The following is a 14934-nucleotide window of genomic DNA, read 5'->3' as shown; positions in this document are numbered from 1 at the left end:
TTAACTTTTTGCAACTCAATAGAAGTAGCAATTCCTCGTTGGGTCCAGTAGCAAATTTGCTACTTTACTAAATGTCAGTTGGCAAAAAATCAAATGCCCCGTATAAACTTGGGAAATAAACTTGTATTGCGTTTTGGTTGACCACTTGACTTTTAAAGATCTTTGTCGAAAGTTGTACATAAACATATAAAAACATAAGAAATTTTACAAAATAATACTAAATTTACGTGTCTTTTATTAGAATTTACCACACTACCTCATATGTCAACGACTCAGAGTGACTTCACATCTTAATGTGATATGATAAATATTAAAGACATGTGAATTTAATGTTATATTCTGAAATTTTCTTTAAAATGCAAATATAAATTGGTTTATAAAACATCTGTTTGGTAACATAAGAATACATTCTTGTACAAATATTGTGCAGTTTAATCGATACCGGTGTCATACGAAACATTGACCTTGATCATACAGGTCACTTGTTTGACATAATGGTTAGACTCATTTCTCTCTATTAATAGTGCAATGAAAACTTTTTTTTACTAATTTGAGAAGAATTGACTATATAATAAAGCTCTGAAGGAGCATCAATGGTTAAAAACAAAAACAGATAGAAGAGTGGTCCACCATGGCTGATATTATGTCCCTATTGTCTACATGATAATTTCCATGTATGTTTGTCCAATCCACTCTTTTTTTATGCGTGAGCTTTATTCATTAATTAGGAGATATATTACAATAAGTATCAACTAATTGGGCAATACAAGTGGACACTTACTTCAAACAGACCGTAGTATGCACTGTTCTCTTAGCTAAATGCGCTAATTATGTGCCATAGCCGCTCACGTCTTACCCTGTTGATCTTCACCTCTTTTGCATCAGCTGCATCAACTCCTTAAGGTCCCTTTGGAATACAGGATTGGAAAATCACAGGAATAGCTTATACAGGAATAGGATATGAATGTATGTGGAAAACAAAGGATTGAAAAACGTATAAATTTTGTAGCAATAAGTGTTTGGATGAGCCGTAGAAAAAACATGGGAATTGTTAGAAAGATTTGACATCACCCATAGATTAAAAGAGGTATTAAAACCATCACTTGTTCACTTGCATGTGGGCCCATCTCCCTGTATAGCATCGATCCTACGCGCAGGGAAGAAAAAGAAGAGGTCAGACCTCATGTTTGGTTTCCTGCGATTTTCCTCTGGAATGGGCATCGTAGGACGGATTCCTTCATTTTTCCTATGCTTGAATCCTCCGATCCAAAGGCTTCAACAGTGCACAATCCTATAGGAAATGGACTCCTCTATTTTTCCTACGATTCACCTGCAATTCCCAGAAGCCCTTAAACATCTCCAACCGATTCCTGTCATGACCTAGAATTCCTTCACGACAGGATTTTCGTTCTCTTTTAACGCTCTAACAGTTTTTCTTCACGGTTTTCGTCATGAAAGGATTTCTAAAATCATTCTCTTTAGGACATGATTATCTCTTCTTTTCCTTAACAATACCTTCGAACGAAAGCGGTTGTAGATGAGAGAAAATAAAAGAAATAAAAATAGTCTCTCAACAAAAGACTCATCTCTGATTGATCCTCTCGAACGCTGGTGAGTGTAACTACTGCTCTCACACAATCCGTCTCCAAGATAACAGGTTTGGCACGATGAAAAAGAACTCGCCAGGACGAGAAACGGAGCAACCATCCACATTAAGCTTTACCCATCCCTGTACAGGGCTTCCCATCTCAAATTCGCCGCTAACCATTACTTACATCCACATTTGCAGGTTTGCTTGCCCTTATGCTCACCTTGGCTATCCTGTTGTTGATCAGAGTCCGATGGTAAGTGTATCAACTCTTAATTTGATCAGCTTCCTGACCATTCCACTCTTCGGTGAATACGTAGCATGGTGGCCTTTGTCTCAAATGCCATGACAAGTATACAAGTAAGGTAGTGTTTGGTTGTCCATTTTGGGCTAGGATTTTATTACAGTGTAAACGATTTCATTGTTTTACATTTGGCTAAGCTAGACTATAAACATATACCACGTAATTAGATCTTCGACAAGTACTTCACTGGGTGGTGAAACAGATCCTGTTACTGTTTCCTATTCCCCATCCATCTCGTTGTTCTCCATTAAGCAATCGAGCCACGCCCCATCTCCAACGAATCAATCCCTAGATGAGCTCACCTGAGCATGACCGTTTACTCATCTCTGATGACATCCCCGCCATCCAATCGATGCCATCTTATCCTCTTCTTCGTCTAGTGCTCGCATATGGCGGTTTCATCATTCGCATCGCAGAGATGGCGAGTTTCCCAATTGCTGTCGCGACGACAAACTTCTTGTCTGAGCCACGGGATGGCCAATGTACATTTGGGTAGCTCCAGCCTTCTGACGTGCTCCAAGTTTTGGGCGATTATGAGGTCGACGTTTTGTGCTAGTGTAACTTAACCATTCCCCAACAGATGAAGGGTGTGAAGTCCATGCCCTTATCAACAAGAAAAGTGACGACTTGCTTGAATTTGAAGGAGGTGAGCACATACTGAGCAACTAGACTACAACGATGAGAGAGAGGATGGGAAGCTAACGCGGCACAAAAACGGATACTGAACTTGTGACCGGTAGGAGTGAACACCCCGATGAGTCTGCAAAGGATTCATAACATCGGCCATCTGGGACGAACTTAACTCTGTTACAAACTTTTGTTATAGTGGTTGAACCAAACAAATTTTGGTATGATCATTCCCTTCACATTAATGGTACCATTTGATTCTATTAATATTTACGATTTACAGAGCTTAGATCAAACACTACCTAAGACTAATTAGATTGAGATGGGAATGTCAACATTGCCTAGATTAGAAGAGAAAATGCTTGAGTCTATGAGGTTGCTCAACATACTTAGATTAGGTTGAATAATAACTCCAACACCTATCTCCCACATACTGTATTTACGTTCGTGGTGTGCTTTAGGATTCCGTTGCTCTCCGATTTACTAATAAATACATGAAAAAGAGATATGACTGAATCTTATTTTGAGACAATAATTCTGGCACGACAAAAGTTTTTGCACAACGATCTCATCCACTGGTCAGATCGGACGGTCGACGTTCACCGTTACCATTGCCAAAAGTTCCTACGGCCCGTGTGCCCCAAAAACCCCACCCTTCTCTTATCCCACCTATCCGCCGGACCGCCGCCCGCCGGCCATCTACCATCTCCACCTCGCCGGCGAGATGCTGACCTGCGGCCGCGTCCTCTCCTCCTCCGCCGGCACCACCACCGCCTCCTTCTCCCCACTCCGGACCCTGACCCGCTCCCTCCTCCGCCGACCTCCTCCCCGCTTCCTCTCCTCCTCCTCCGCCGCCGCCGCAACCGCCGTCGAGCTCGACACCAAAGGTAAACGCTTTAGACTTCGCTCGTTGTATCATTCGCAGCCAGCCATCTAAGCTTCGGGTTTGGTTGCAGGCGGCGGCGGCGCGGGTGGAGGAGGTGGTGGTGGCGCGGCGAGGCCGCAGTGGAAGGCGGCGATTGACTTCAAGTGGATCCGGGACAACCGGGACGCCGTCGCCGCCAACATCCAGAGCCGGAACTCCGCCGCCAACCTCGACCTCGTCCTCCAGCTCTACGACCAGTACCTCGCGCTGCAGAAGGTCAGGGGTTTGTCAGTGGCATAGCTTTCTGTTGCAGTTGTTCAAGCTGTCTGATTGTGCTGCGTTAGATTGGGTATAGATAAGCTTGCACTGTAAGAAGGTCAGGTTCTAGTGCGTGGATTGCGAGGCCTTAGAATGGTGTGCATATGTTGCTAGAATTTGACTCATCTAATATATCTTTGAACTGTTGTTTTAACTGTCCTATGATATGATTGATGATCTAGCGTGGTTTAACTCATTTCGGTAACGACTAGTTGTTTGTGTGGCCATTGTGTCTCACGATATTTGTCTGGGCAGCAAAAGTTAGAAACAGGACTCAAAGGCTGAACATAGATCGGGATTGTCTATTTGTAATATGACTTATTTTTGTCTTTAGCATAAGTCACAGTTTTTTATCCATTAGATTGACACTCAATCAGACATCCCATTAGTCCCATGCAAATCCAATACTCACAAAAGGTTACTTAGATTTTAAGAAACCCAGTGCTCATGAAAGTCGAATGTAGGAATTCATACAAACCCTGTGCTTGTTATGGAGCTCTTCCAGATTGTTATGCATTATGTTATGTCAACATTGAATTATGACGAATGTACATACTCTTGAAAGCTCAACCTTTAGTTCGATTTGGTAAATCATAGCAAAGCTAAGTTGCACAATTTTTGAGATCCTCAGGTTCTTGATCCTTGTCCATGTGCACTTCTGTTAATGGTTCACATCTGCTAGTTCCCTTTAGACAGTTCCACTCTAAAAGTTTAATCTTCTGCTGAAGACATGTGCAATAGTTAGACATGTGTCAATGAATGCAATTGCTGAACACAATCGGTTATTCAGTTCCAGACTGCAATATGGTGGTAACAAAACCATGGCAACAATTCCTAATTATGACAGATGGCAGGAAGTCGAACGGCTCCGAGCTGAAAGAAATGCAGTTGCCAACAAGATGAAAGGGAAACTAGACCCATCTGTGCGCCAAGCCCTTGTTGAAGAAGGTAGAGTGGGTATTTTTGAAATTCAAGTATGAGCAAATAGAATGCACCACTATATTAGTTTTTGCTCATTTTGAGTTGCTACAGGTAAGAACCTGAAAGAGGAGCTTATTGCACTTGAAGAGGATCTTGTTCATCTGAGCGATAAGCTTCAACTTGAAGCACAAAGTATTCCTAATGCTACACATCCAGATGTTCCTGTAGGGGGTGAGGAAAGCTCTGTTGTCAGGAAGGAGGTAGTGTGTTGTTGTATGTATTTTCTTCTGCTTTGCATTTTGTACATTCAATAATTTCTTTTTGTTTAAACTGTACAGGTAGGCAGTCAGAGGAGCTTCAATTTCACAATCAAAGATCACCTTCAGCTTGGAAAGGAACTTGATTTGTTTGATTTTGATGCAGCTGCTGAGGTATAACTGTGACAATTTTGCATTCACTCTATATTTAAACAGCACACTGTAGCAAGTCGTTCAATAAGAGATTTGTTGATACACCAAAAAAACCGAACTTCATGACATTAAGTAAATAGATCTGAAATTCTCTCTTAAAAATGATCAAGTTAATTTGACTTATGTTATGAAGTTCTTATGGAAGTGGATGTATAGTTTGGTCTTGCTCTTTTATACAAAAGGTCAATACTGTGTTGCGCAGGTCAGTGGTTCAAAGTTCTACTACTTAAAGAATGAAGCTGTTTTGTTGGAGATGGCCCTTGTAAATTGGGCTATTTCGGAGGTCTCAAAGAAGGGTTTTACACCACTCATAACTCCAGAGATTGTAAGGTCATCTGTTGTTGAGAAATGTGGCTTCCAGCCAAGGGCCCAAAACACTCAGGTATGATGTCCCCTGTTAAGAATAGTGTTTATGATTTAGTTATATGTATTATAGAATACATGAGAATAGCCACTCTAGCACATCTTTGGTCTAATGACTTGCTTTGATTCTTGTGATATGTTTGCATTGGGCATTGGCAAATGTTTAGTATTTGTTGATTAGTCCCTTTAATCACAGAAGAATTTCTGGTTTGGGCATCGACACAGTCTCCAAAACATTACATCAGTCACTAATTTCTATTATAATATATTTATTAAAAATAGCAAAAAATTATAATATGATGAAAATGGAACTACTTTTGAGATAAATATATCCATATCATTTCAAACCTTCAATCTCAATATTGAAAAAGATATCAATAGCCAATTTTTAGAAATTTTGACTGCACATGACCCGAAATTTCACCTTTTCCTGACTGGAGGGAGTATTTGATTACCCCTGATACGCCCTCTAGGTTGCTTTGCGTTCTATGCTGTTCAATTTAACAATTTCAGTACCTTCTTTTGTGTTCCACTGGTGAGGTACATTTTTAGTTGTTATTGGTTGACTTGTGCTGAAATGATTGCGCTTTGCTTTTGTAGGTCTATTCAATTGATGACAGCGATCAGTGTCTCATAGGCACGGCTGAAATTCCTGTTGGAGGCATCCACATGGACTCAATACTTCCTGAATCTGCTTTGCCACTAAAATATGTAGCCTATTCACACTGTTTTCGCACAGAAGCTGGTGCAGCAGGTGCTGCCACTAGGTCTGTTTTTTCTCTTTTTGCCTTAAAGGTTATCAACTGTTGAATTTATTGATTTATGAAGTTTCATTGAGATTTATTAGTTGATTGTTCTATTCTTTGAAGGTGTCAAAAGTTGTCATTAATCGCTAAGCAGAATTCCACTTGCTCTACACTGAGATTTGTTTACAGAGCTTTTGTAAGTTGCTAAGTTTTAGTCATTTTATACTGAACAGGGGCCTCTACCGAGTACATCAATTTAGCAAGGTTGAGATGTTCATATTCTGTCGGCCAGAAGAAAGTGACAAGTGGCATGAAGAACTTATTACCATTGAAGAGGATCTTTATGCATCACTTGGACTTCATTTCAAGTACTTCCTGTTCCTATTAATTTCCGTGCCATATTCCGTGTTGGAGAAAAAAATCCATTCCATAAATATACCAGTTCCAATAACATGTTCTCCTTTTATAGAACTTTGGATATGGCAACTGGGGATTTGGGTGCACCAGCTTACAGGAAATTTGACATTGAGGCGTGGATGCCAGGCCTAGATCGATATGGTGAGGTAAGAGACAAGTATTTCAAGACTCCTCTTTATCTTCTGTCCATTTCGTGCAATCATGCTGATGCTTCCTGATCAAAATTTGCAGATCTCCAGTGCGTCGAATTGCACAGACTATCAAAGTAGGCGACTAAGCATCCGTTACCGTCCATCACCCTCAGAGTCTCCACCGACGAACACCAAGAAAGGGAAGGGAGCTGGCTCAGGCCCTACGCAGTTTGTCCACACGCTCAATGCAACAGCAGTTGCGGTGCCTCGTTTGATAGTATGCATTCTGGAGAATTTTCAGCAGGACGATGGGTCGATTGTGATTCCAGAGCCGCTAAGACCCTTCATGGGTGGACTTGAGGTGCTCTCCCCAAAATCGAAGTGACCCTACAGTCACCCACAATTGAGCTTGTGATATGGGTGGATTTGAGCCGTCTGACCAAAGTACAAGTGACTCGAAGGTCACTGCAATATTGAGTTTTGTTTGTGATGCTCCTGTCTCGTGAATGCCTACTTTTAACTGATTTTTTGTTCTCGAACTCCTGTATTCTAGCGTACATCGGTCTGCATATCATGACAAAGATTGTGCGTTCACTTTGAGCTGAAAGAATTAAATTGAATTGAATTGGCTGCTATCTTTTAATTCATGAACAGCTTACATCCTTCTAGTTCTTGAACTTGGCACGGTTCTATGTTTTTTTTATTCATTGAAGGATCTAGCAAATCACTGTGAAGCGACAAATGTATAGGAAATGGGGAAGTTTCGACAAAATTTTGGGGGACGATAACACGCTTGATCGATTGTTTGACCGATGCGTCCCGGTGAATATAAATCCCGCCTCTGAAGACCCGCATTTTGTGTTAAGGATCTACTTGTTTAGGTTTCTGTTTCATGCTTCTTTGAAAAACTGTATTTTTTGTTTTTCTGAAAAACCACTTTTAATTTTAATTGTTGGATTTTATAATAATTTTTTAGCTACTCAACACACTACTTCTAAAAAAACTACTCTTAATTAGCTTCTCAACTCTAGTTTATTTTCTCAAAAATTACTTTTCAACTAACCCATTTATTTGAACTTCTAACAAAAATAAAACTAAAAACAGTCTAAAACAAACACACCTAAGCCATGGACCAACACAATAGCTCGCGGTTGCATATGGTGCACAGAAGTTCTAATTGTTTGGCCAGCCTCAGGCTTGGAGGCGACCCTGTGAACAGGTGCTCTTGGTCCGTTCTTTCAAGTTGCAAAACCTCGGTCCATGCGGCTATGCACCTGTGAACATGACTCACCACGTGGTCGGGCTAACGTAGGCTCAGTGCCAACTAAGATAACGGATCGTTCTGCTCTTTATTAGATTGCAACTGAGGTCTAGTCGTCAGATTAACTGGATTAGAGTATATTTGGTTTAGAGGATGAGGTGAGATGAGAGGGAGCTATCTCTGTTTTTGAGGTGTTTGGTTCAAGACAGTAGGGATGGGATCATCCCTTCTAAGAAATATCCTCTCAATATGCTGAATGAAACTATCCCTCTAAATCGATGAAACGAAACCATCCACCTTTGCTAATCATGTTCGTTAGTAAAATGATTAGTAATATTAGTATATTTGTATTACTTATTAGTATATATTATTATAAGATTAGAATATGTAAGGATTAATATATTAATTAGTGGTAATTAATGAGCTAATTAGAGTATGGTTAGAGTTAATTATCATATTTTATTGTTAGTTAGTAATGATTATGACAAAAGTAATATTAATACGTGTTAATACATGTTGATTAGTGTATTATTAAATGTTAATATTAGCAGAGTTAGGAACAGTTTCTCTTAAATGTTAACATTAGCTATAGGCATTCCACGGTCCGGTTATGGCGGATGTCTTAGTGTCCATTTGGCGCTTGTTCGGGTGCCTACAACCGTGCGTTGCTTCCTTATTGAATGGCGATGGAGGTTTGACGTGAATGATTTTATCGAAAAAAGGAGCAGCCACAGAGAGATTCCCAAAAGATGGACTTGTGTCCATTCTATATTTGAACGAACGTACTAGCAACAAAAAATGGCAGAGATCCATCAGTGTATAGTTTGAAGGGAAAAATGCACAAATCCCACCATAAGTCACTCCATTTTTTAATTCCCCCCATAAACTATTTTGTTGCAAAAACCCCCCAACAGTAATTTAGATTTGCAAAACCCCCCCAGCAATTGTTTAATCCAGAAAATAGGTTTTCTTTAATATAAAAAATATGTAAATTCTTTAATAATTTAGATAAAGGTTTTAAAAATGATTCCTTTGGTGAAATAAATAAAATTAAATGTTTTTAATTCTATTAATCTTATATATATATATATGTTTTTCAATGATAAAATAAATATTTTAATTATGAAAAAATAGAAAATCTAGAATAATGTTTTAATAGGTTTTCTATATTTTTAATTATGGAAAAATGGTAAATAATTAGAAAATAAAGGGAATTTTTAATTTTTCTAGGTTTTCTATGTTTTTAATTTTAGATAACACATAAGGCAAACGTATAAATTGCAATGGTATAAAGAGAATCTTCTCTAATTTGTCCGATCGGCCTACCCATTAGCATGGCACTTAGCCGTATTCCAGCGCTCGGCCTCTCTTCCGTAGATGCAAAGAGTTCGGCAAGATTTAGCATCAGTCTCCATTGATTTGTCGTTATTTGTAAACACAAATAATAAATAAAATTATATCCTTATTCCTCTAAGGGACATAATTAAAACATTTATTTTATCATTGAAAAACATATATATAAGATTAATAGAATTAAAAACATTTTATTTTATTTATTTCACCAAAGGAATCATTTTTAAAACCTTTATCTAAATTATTAAAGAATTTACATATTTTTTATATTAAAGAAAACCTATTTTCTGGATTAAACAATTGCTGGGGGTTTTTGCAAATCTAAATTACTGTTGGGGGGTTTTGCAACAAAATGGCTTATGGGGGGAATCTAAAAATAGAGTGACTTATGGGGGGTTTGTGCATTTTTCCCTAGTTTGAAACTTGACAGCCTGTACTTAACACAATCCAATGATGAGAAAAGAGGGCAGCTCAATTGACATGAGAAAACGTACGAAAAGGGATAACCTAAGGATACACTTTAATGGAGAATGTTACGGACCTGGTTCTTGTGCGAAAGAGGGGCAAAGGATAAACAGGTGTATAGGGAGTAGTATGAAAAGGTAAAACAATGTAATGGAGAATGTTATGGACCTGGTTCTTGAAGAACAGCTCCAGCAATGGATACGTTGATGATGAATTCAACTTGTTAGCTAAGTGCTCCAGCAATGGACCCTTTTTTCTTGTGTACTTCATCATTGAATTTTCAAGGACTTCTTTTTACATCCGATCGCAGTGTCTTGATTGAGGTTTCAATATGGCTTGCTTGTATTAATGGTTTTATGTGCACTAAATTTTCTGGAGCTGCTACATCGCCTGGTGATAAAAAAAATTATTATCAATCAAGTGAGCACCTTAATACTATTCGACAACGAAGGAATTCAAGTGGCAGTTCTAGAAGTGCAAAATGCATATATAGGTGTTTGGTTTTGTAGCAACTGCAAATTAGAATTGTGCAAGATAGATGTCAGATTGCATCCGACACTCTTTACTCGGCACTGATAGTTGACTATTATCAGTGTCGGTTGCCTATTTGACACTATTGCTATTTCTAGAGAATAAAAAAAGAAAAAATTGGTGGTGACAGAAGTGGCATCTAAGCCGGCTCGAAATCAAGCCGACTTGGATGCCGCTCTCGCCGCTGCTCCCCCGTCGCTCCGCCGCCGACACTGCCGGCACCGTATGCTCAAATCAAACACATATCATCTATACAACACATCTTACAATCAAATTTAATACAACAACACAAGAATCGACGTATCTCGTTCATACAACACATCTCACAATCAAATTCAATACAACACTCGATGTAGGCAGAGAGGAGGGAAGGGTAGCGTGGGTGTCCGATGATCTACTCCTTCACCAGCTCCGTCAGATCCGCCGGCGGTGGGGGAGGCGACGTTGCCGGGGGCGAGCCCACTCCACCGACGACCCTGGACGCCTCACTGGCCACAGCGGCGGTGCCCTTGGCTCGTGATATCCTTGGGTGGATGCTGTACAGACCCTCCATGCCCACCACTCCTGCGAGCACGAACAGATCCAAGCGGCATCGCTCCGCCGCTGCACTTCTTCGCCGCAAGCACACGCGCAGACCCTGGCTAGCAGAGCTCCTCTTTCGCCTCCTTCGCCCCTCTATCCATCTTTGTGAGCAACCTCAGCCAGTAGAGCTCATCTCTCGCCTCCTCTGCACCTCTCTCCATCTCTTTGTGAGCTCCTCTCTCGCCTCCTCTGCCACTCTCTCCATCTCTGTGCGCAACCCTGGCCAGCAGAGCTCCACGGGTGCGTCAGTCGGCCCCCCTCCGGTCGGTCTCTCTACCCAGTTCCTTTCTCACCTCCATCGCCCCTCTCTCCATCTTCGTCAGTGAAAATGCATCTAGACCCCCTATGTGGATTTTGACTAATTGATTACAAATGATTAAGGGACTAACATGTTTATTGAGGTTATGTACAGGTTTTAGTCCTGATGAAGAAGTTAAACAACGATGATATCCCTCAAAAGAAAAGAGAAGTGGTATGTAGTTACTCAATAGGTTTTAATTCGCTTTATTTTCGAATTCGAGTTTAGGAATGCCGTTCTATCAAGAGAGACATGTATTGATAGTTTTGATGGTGTCCCAGTGCTCATGATATCCTTCTGGAACCAAAAATTAAGAGACCCAGTAATCCAAGGACACCAGGAAAATTCTATCTTGTCTGAACCCGGAGTCCGAGTCTCTGGGTTGGGACGGATACTCCGGATTTTGGACAGTAACTCGGAGTCTCCGGGTGGAGCTCTGAGCTGAGTTCTCGGGATAGGAATATTGTTTTAACCCGGAGTTTTTGAGTTGGCTCGGATACTCCGGGTGACCAGAGTCTCTGAACTTTTCTCCGGCAGAGAGTCTCGGTTTGCACCTAAATATTTAACCCGGAGTCTCCAGGTTGACCCGGATACTCTGGGGTTCTGTGTTCATTCGGACCCTCCGGGTAGGGTTCTGGACATGTTTGTGACCGTGTGTTGCATACTAACTCGGAGTCTCTGGATTGACCCGGATACTCCAGGTCAGTTCAAAAAACACAGTAACGGCTAGTTTTTGAAAGGGTGGGTATAAATACTCCCTCATCCTTCCTTCATTTGCTGCTGGGCTACTCATGGATAAACTCATTTATAGCCATTCAATAGCCCTCCTAACTCCTCTAAAGCTTTAAATCTTTGAAGATTTGGAGAGTCGGGTTGAGAGAGTAAGATTAAAGAGAAATCCAATCTTGAGCACTTGAGTTCATCGCCAAGCCGTTAATCTGTATTCTTTACTCTTGGAGCCTTGAGCTCCTAGACGGTTAGGCGTCGTCCGGAGAGCACCCAAGCTTGTGGAGTGCCCCGGGAAGTTTTTATTACCCCAACGATTTGAGTAAGCAACCCTAACTTAATCTTGGTGGTCGCTTGGATGAGAAAAGGGTTGAAAGAGACCCGACTTTTTGTAAGATCCTCAATGGAGACGTAGGCACTTCTTTGTGGAGTGGCCGAACTTCGGGATACAAATTCTTGCCTTCTTTACTTTGTGCACACTTTCTTGTTCTAGTTGATTTTGGGTGATGTGCACCGATCTAGTTGCTTGTGAGTGTTTTGTTGTAGGTTGTTGATCAACAGGTCTTTAGACATCTTTTAGAACATGTGGTAACTTATAGAATAAATTTGGTTTGCTTAAAAGTTCTTAGTTTTTCGATTTTCTGATCAGGCCAGAGTATCCGGGTTCACTCGGAGTATCCGGGTCAGTATAACCCGGAGTCTCCGGACTTACCCGAAGTATTCAGACATTTTAATCCGCTGTGGAGTTTTTAAATTTTAGGAAACGCCTATTTACCCCTCCCCTCTAGGCGATATCTTGTACATTCAGTGAGCCACCTGTCCGCTTGTGGAGGAAAGGAAAGAGATAAGAGAAAGAGAGGGGGGAGAGGCTCTTGAGAGCTAGAAGAGATAAGACTGAGCTGGACTTGAGATCGTGAGCTAAAGTTAGATTGAAATTAAAAATCGGGTCCGGAGCATCATTGCCGGTTGCTGGTTCTAGACATGAACCGTCACTGATACATTAGTGATGGTTTGTGGCTAGAACTAGCACTGATAGTCGGTATCAGTGCCGGTTCTAATCGATTCTACCTTGGTTCACACACGAGAATTTAAGAACTGGCACTGATACATCTTCAGTCGTGATTTTTGTTGAATCAGAATTAATGAGGCACTACTTTTGACCCGTTCTGTAGTAGTGCTTGTAGCAGGACTTGCTGAGTACCTTATGCACTACTTTTGCTTGTTGAATTCTGATGAAGAACTTGAGTTCGACTTAGCCAACGAAGGTGATCAAGAGTGAATGATTAAGGCTACGTCCACCCCTAAGTTGCAAGTAGGCATTGAGCTTATGTACCGTCCCATTGGCTCTCTTTAATTTATTTAGGCATGTTGGCTATTTGTGAAAGAACTATGTGATGTAATCCTATGTAAGACTCAATTATGATATTGTAATATAATCGAAGTATGATTGTGATGCTATTCTATTAAAAATATATTTATCAGCTATTGATTCAAGGGAATGATACGAGAGGCACAATGGACCCTTAAACCGGGGTCCAACAATATATGTTTCGGTGATCCATATAAATTAGCTATGTACCAACTGAAACAATCATCTTCATGATGTATATTCGCATATAGTCATGAAAAATGTTATTGATGTTCAGAAGTGTCATGGATCTGTGCACTCGAGGCCAGAGACAGCAAACTAAAGCCGCCAAATCACCCTATAACCTAAAATCAAAAGGTAATGTGTAGAAAAGTAAAAGACAAAGAGATGACCAGTTTTCCTGTTTTCTATCAACAAAAAAAGAATGCTAGTGAAATAAAAAGGTTGAACTCTGGAACAAAGTGAACAAACCATTACAACAATTAATTACAATAAACAATTACTAAGTCAATCCAAAATATAAGCAACAGACCAACAGTGATCTTCTGTTGAAGATACCCTGACAAGATCCAGTGGTACACACCGGTTACGTTTAAATGGATCATGGATCAGGTACTTCATTCAAAAGATACAAAAGTTTAAATTTGGCAAGCAGGAAGGGAATCAATTCCTGGAATTGATGCCAGCTCGTGTAACCTATCTACCACGTGCACGTACGATCGGCCATTAGATCATGTGATAAAAAAAATAGAACTGGTTTTAGTTTTATTAAACACTTACACTCCCACAGTGGCTAATAATTAGATCTATGATAAATAATGCATCATATATGTACAGTGCAGAGATACATGTCATTTTTCTATACATACACACACACACACATATATATATATATATATATATATATATAGACACACTCAAAGCATTTTCTGTACTTTCAGTGTACAAACTACCTCTCTAATGGGTGTTCAGAAAGAGTATATACATCTTAAAAAGTAGTATATAAATCTTAGAAAAAAATATATTTAACTTATAAAAAGTATATACATCTCAGAAAATAGTATATATATACATATCAGAAAGTAGTATATATTTCAGTTATACTAGGATGAACTATGGATCAAACCGGGAGTATAAACCAGTTTTTCTATATATATGTATACATATAGGATCATGCTATTTAACGTGCCGACCAACCCAATATGAGAAAAACAAGAAAATCATTATTCCAAAACCGAAAAACCAACCAACCAGAAATCACATATAATAAAACAGGAAACTGACGACCATAAATTCGTATTACAAAACAGGAAAAATACTTATTCCAAAACTAGAAAACCGACAACGGAACACCCCTATTTAACATGCTGGGTGTTAAATAGGAGTCATATATACACACATATATGTGTGTGTGTCCAGTGGCGAAGCTAGGTTATGAGGTGTGGGTGCATATGCACCCCCCTCCTATTCAAAAATACTACTAAAATTAGCTTCGATAAACAGTAAATTACTGTAGCTTCGATGAACAGTAAAGAGCTACGCACCCCCCTCTCTCCGACGCTAGCTTCGCCGCTGTGTGTGTCTATATATATCCAACAC

The 14934-nt window shown here is 40.0% G+C and overlaps 1 protein-coding gene across 2 annotated transcripts; it reads left to right on the top strand.

Moving 5' to 3' along the window:
* Positions 1-3113: 3113 nt before the first annotated feature.
* LOC133900682 (serine--tRNA ligase, chloroplastic/mitochondrial) lies at positions 3114-7397 on the top strand. 2 transcript variants are annotated; one of them, XM_062341892.1, is made up of 10 exons: positions 3114-3406; positions 3476-3660; positions 4557-4650; positions 4735-4883; positions 4962-5054; positions 5296-5475; positions 6057-6223; positions 6436-6570; positions 6672-6765; positions 6851-7397. In XM_062341892.1, exons 1-10 carry the CDS (start codon positions 3244-3246, stop codon positions 7133-7135), a joined length of 1545 nt encoding a protein of 514 aa, XP_062197876.1. In that variant the 5' UTR covers positions 3114-3243; the 3' UTR covers positions 7136-7397. The 2 variants fall into 2 exon arrangements, with proteins under 2 accessions (XP_062197876.1, XP_062197877.1); XM_062341893.1 differs by lacking the exon at positions 3114-3406 and having other exon boundaries at positions 3526-3660; positions 4550-4650.
* The last annotated feature ends 7537 nt before the right edge of the window (positions 7398-14934 follow it).

Source organism: Phragmites australis, chromosome 19, assembly GCF_958298935.1.
Source record: "Phragmites australis chromosome 19, lpPhrAust1.1, whole genome shotgun sequence".
Classification (NCBI taxonomy): domain Eukaryota; kingdom Viridiplantae; phylum Streptophyta; class Magnoliopsida; order Poales; family Poaceae; genus Phragmites; species Phragmites australis.
Note: the sequence above shows the minus strand (reverse complement) of the source record. Positions and strands in the feature narration are given on the sequence as shown.

Coding starts and splice junctions, on each gene's coding strand:
- LOC133900682 (XM_062341892.1), top strand. CDS start 3,244: ATGCTGACCTGCGGCCGCGTCCTCTCCTCCTCCGCCGGCACCACCACC. Junction 3,407..3,475: donor CGTCGAGCTCGACACCAAAG/GTAAACGCTTTA, acceptor GTTTGGTTGCAG/GCGGCGGCGGCGCGGGTGGA. Junction 5,055..5,295: donor ATTTTGATGCAGCTGCTGAG/GTATAACTGTGA, acceptor TGTGTTGCGCAG/GTCAGTGGTTCAAAGTTCTA.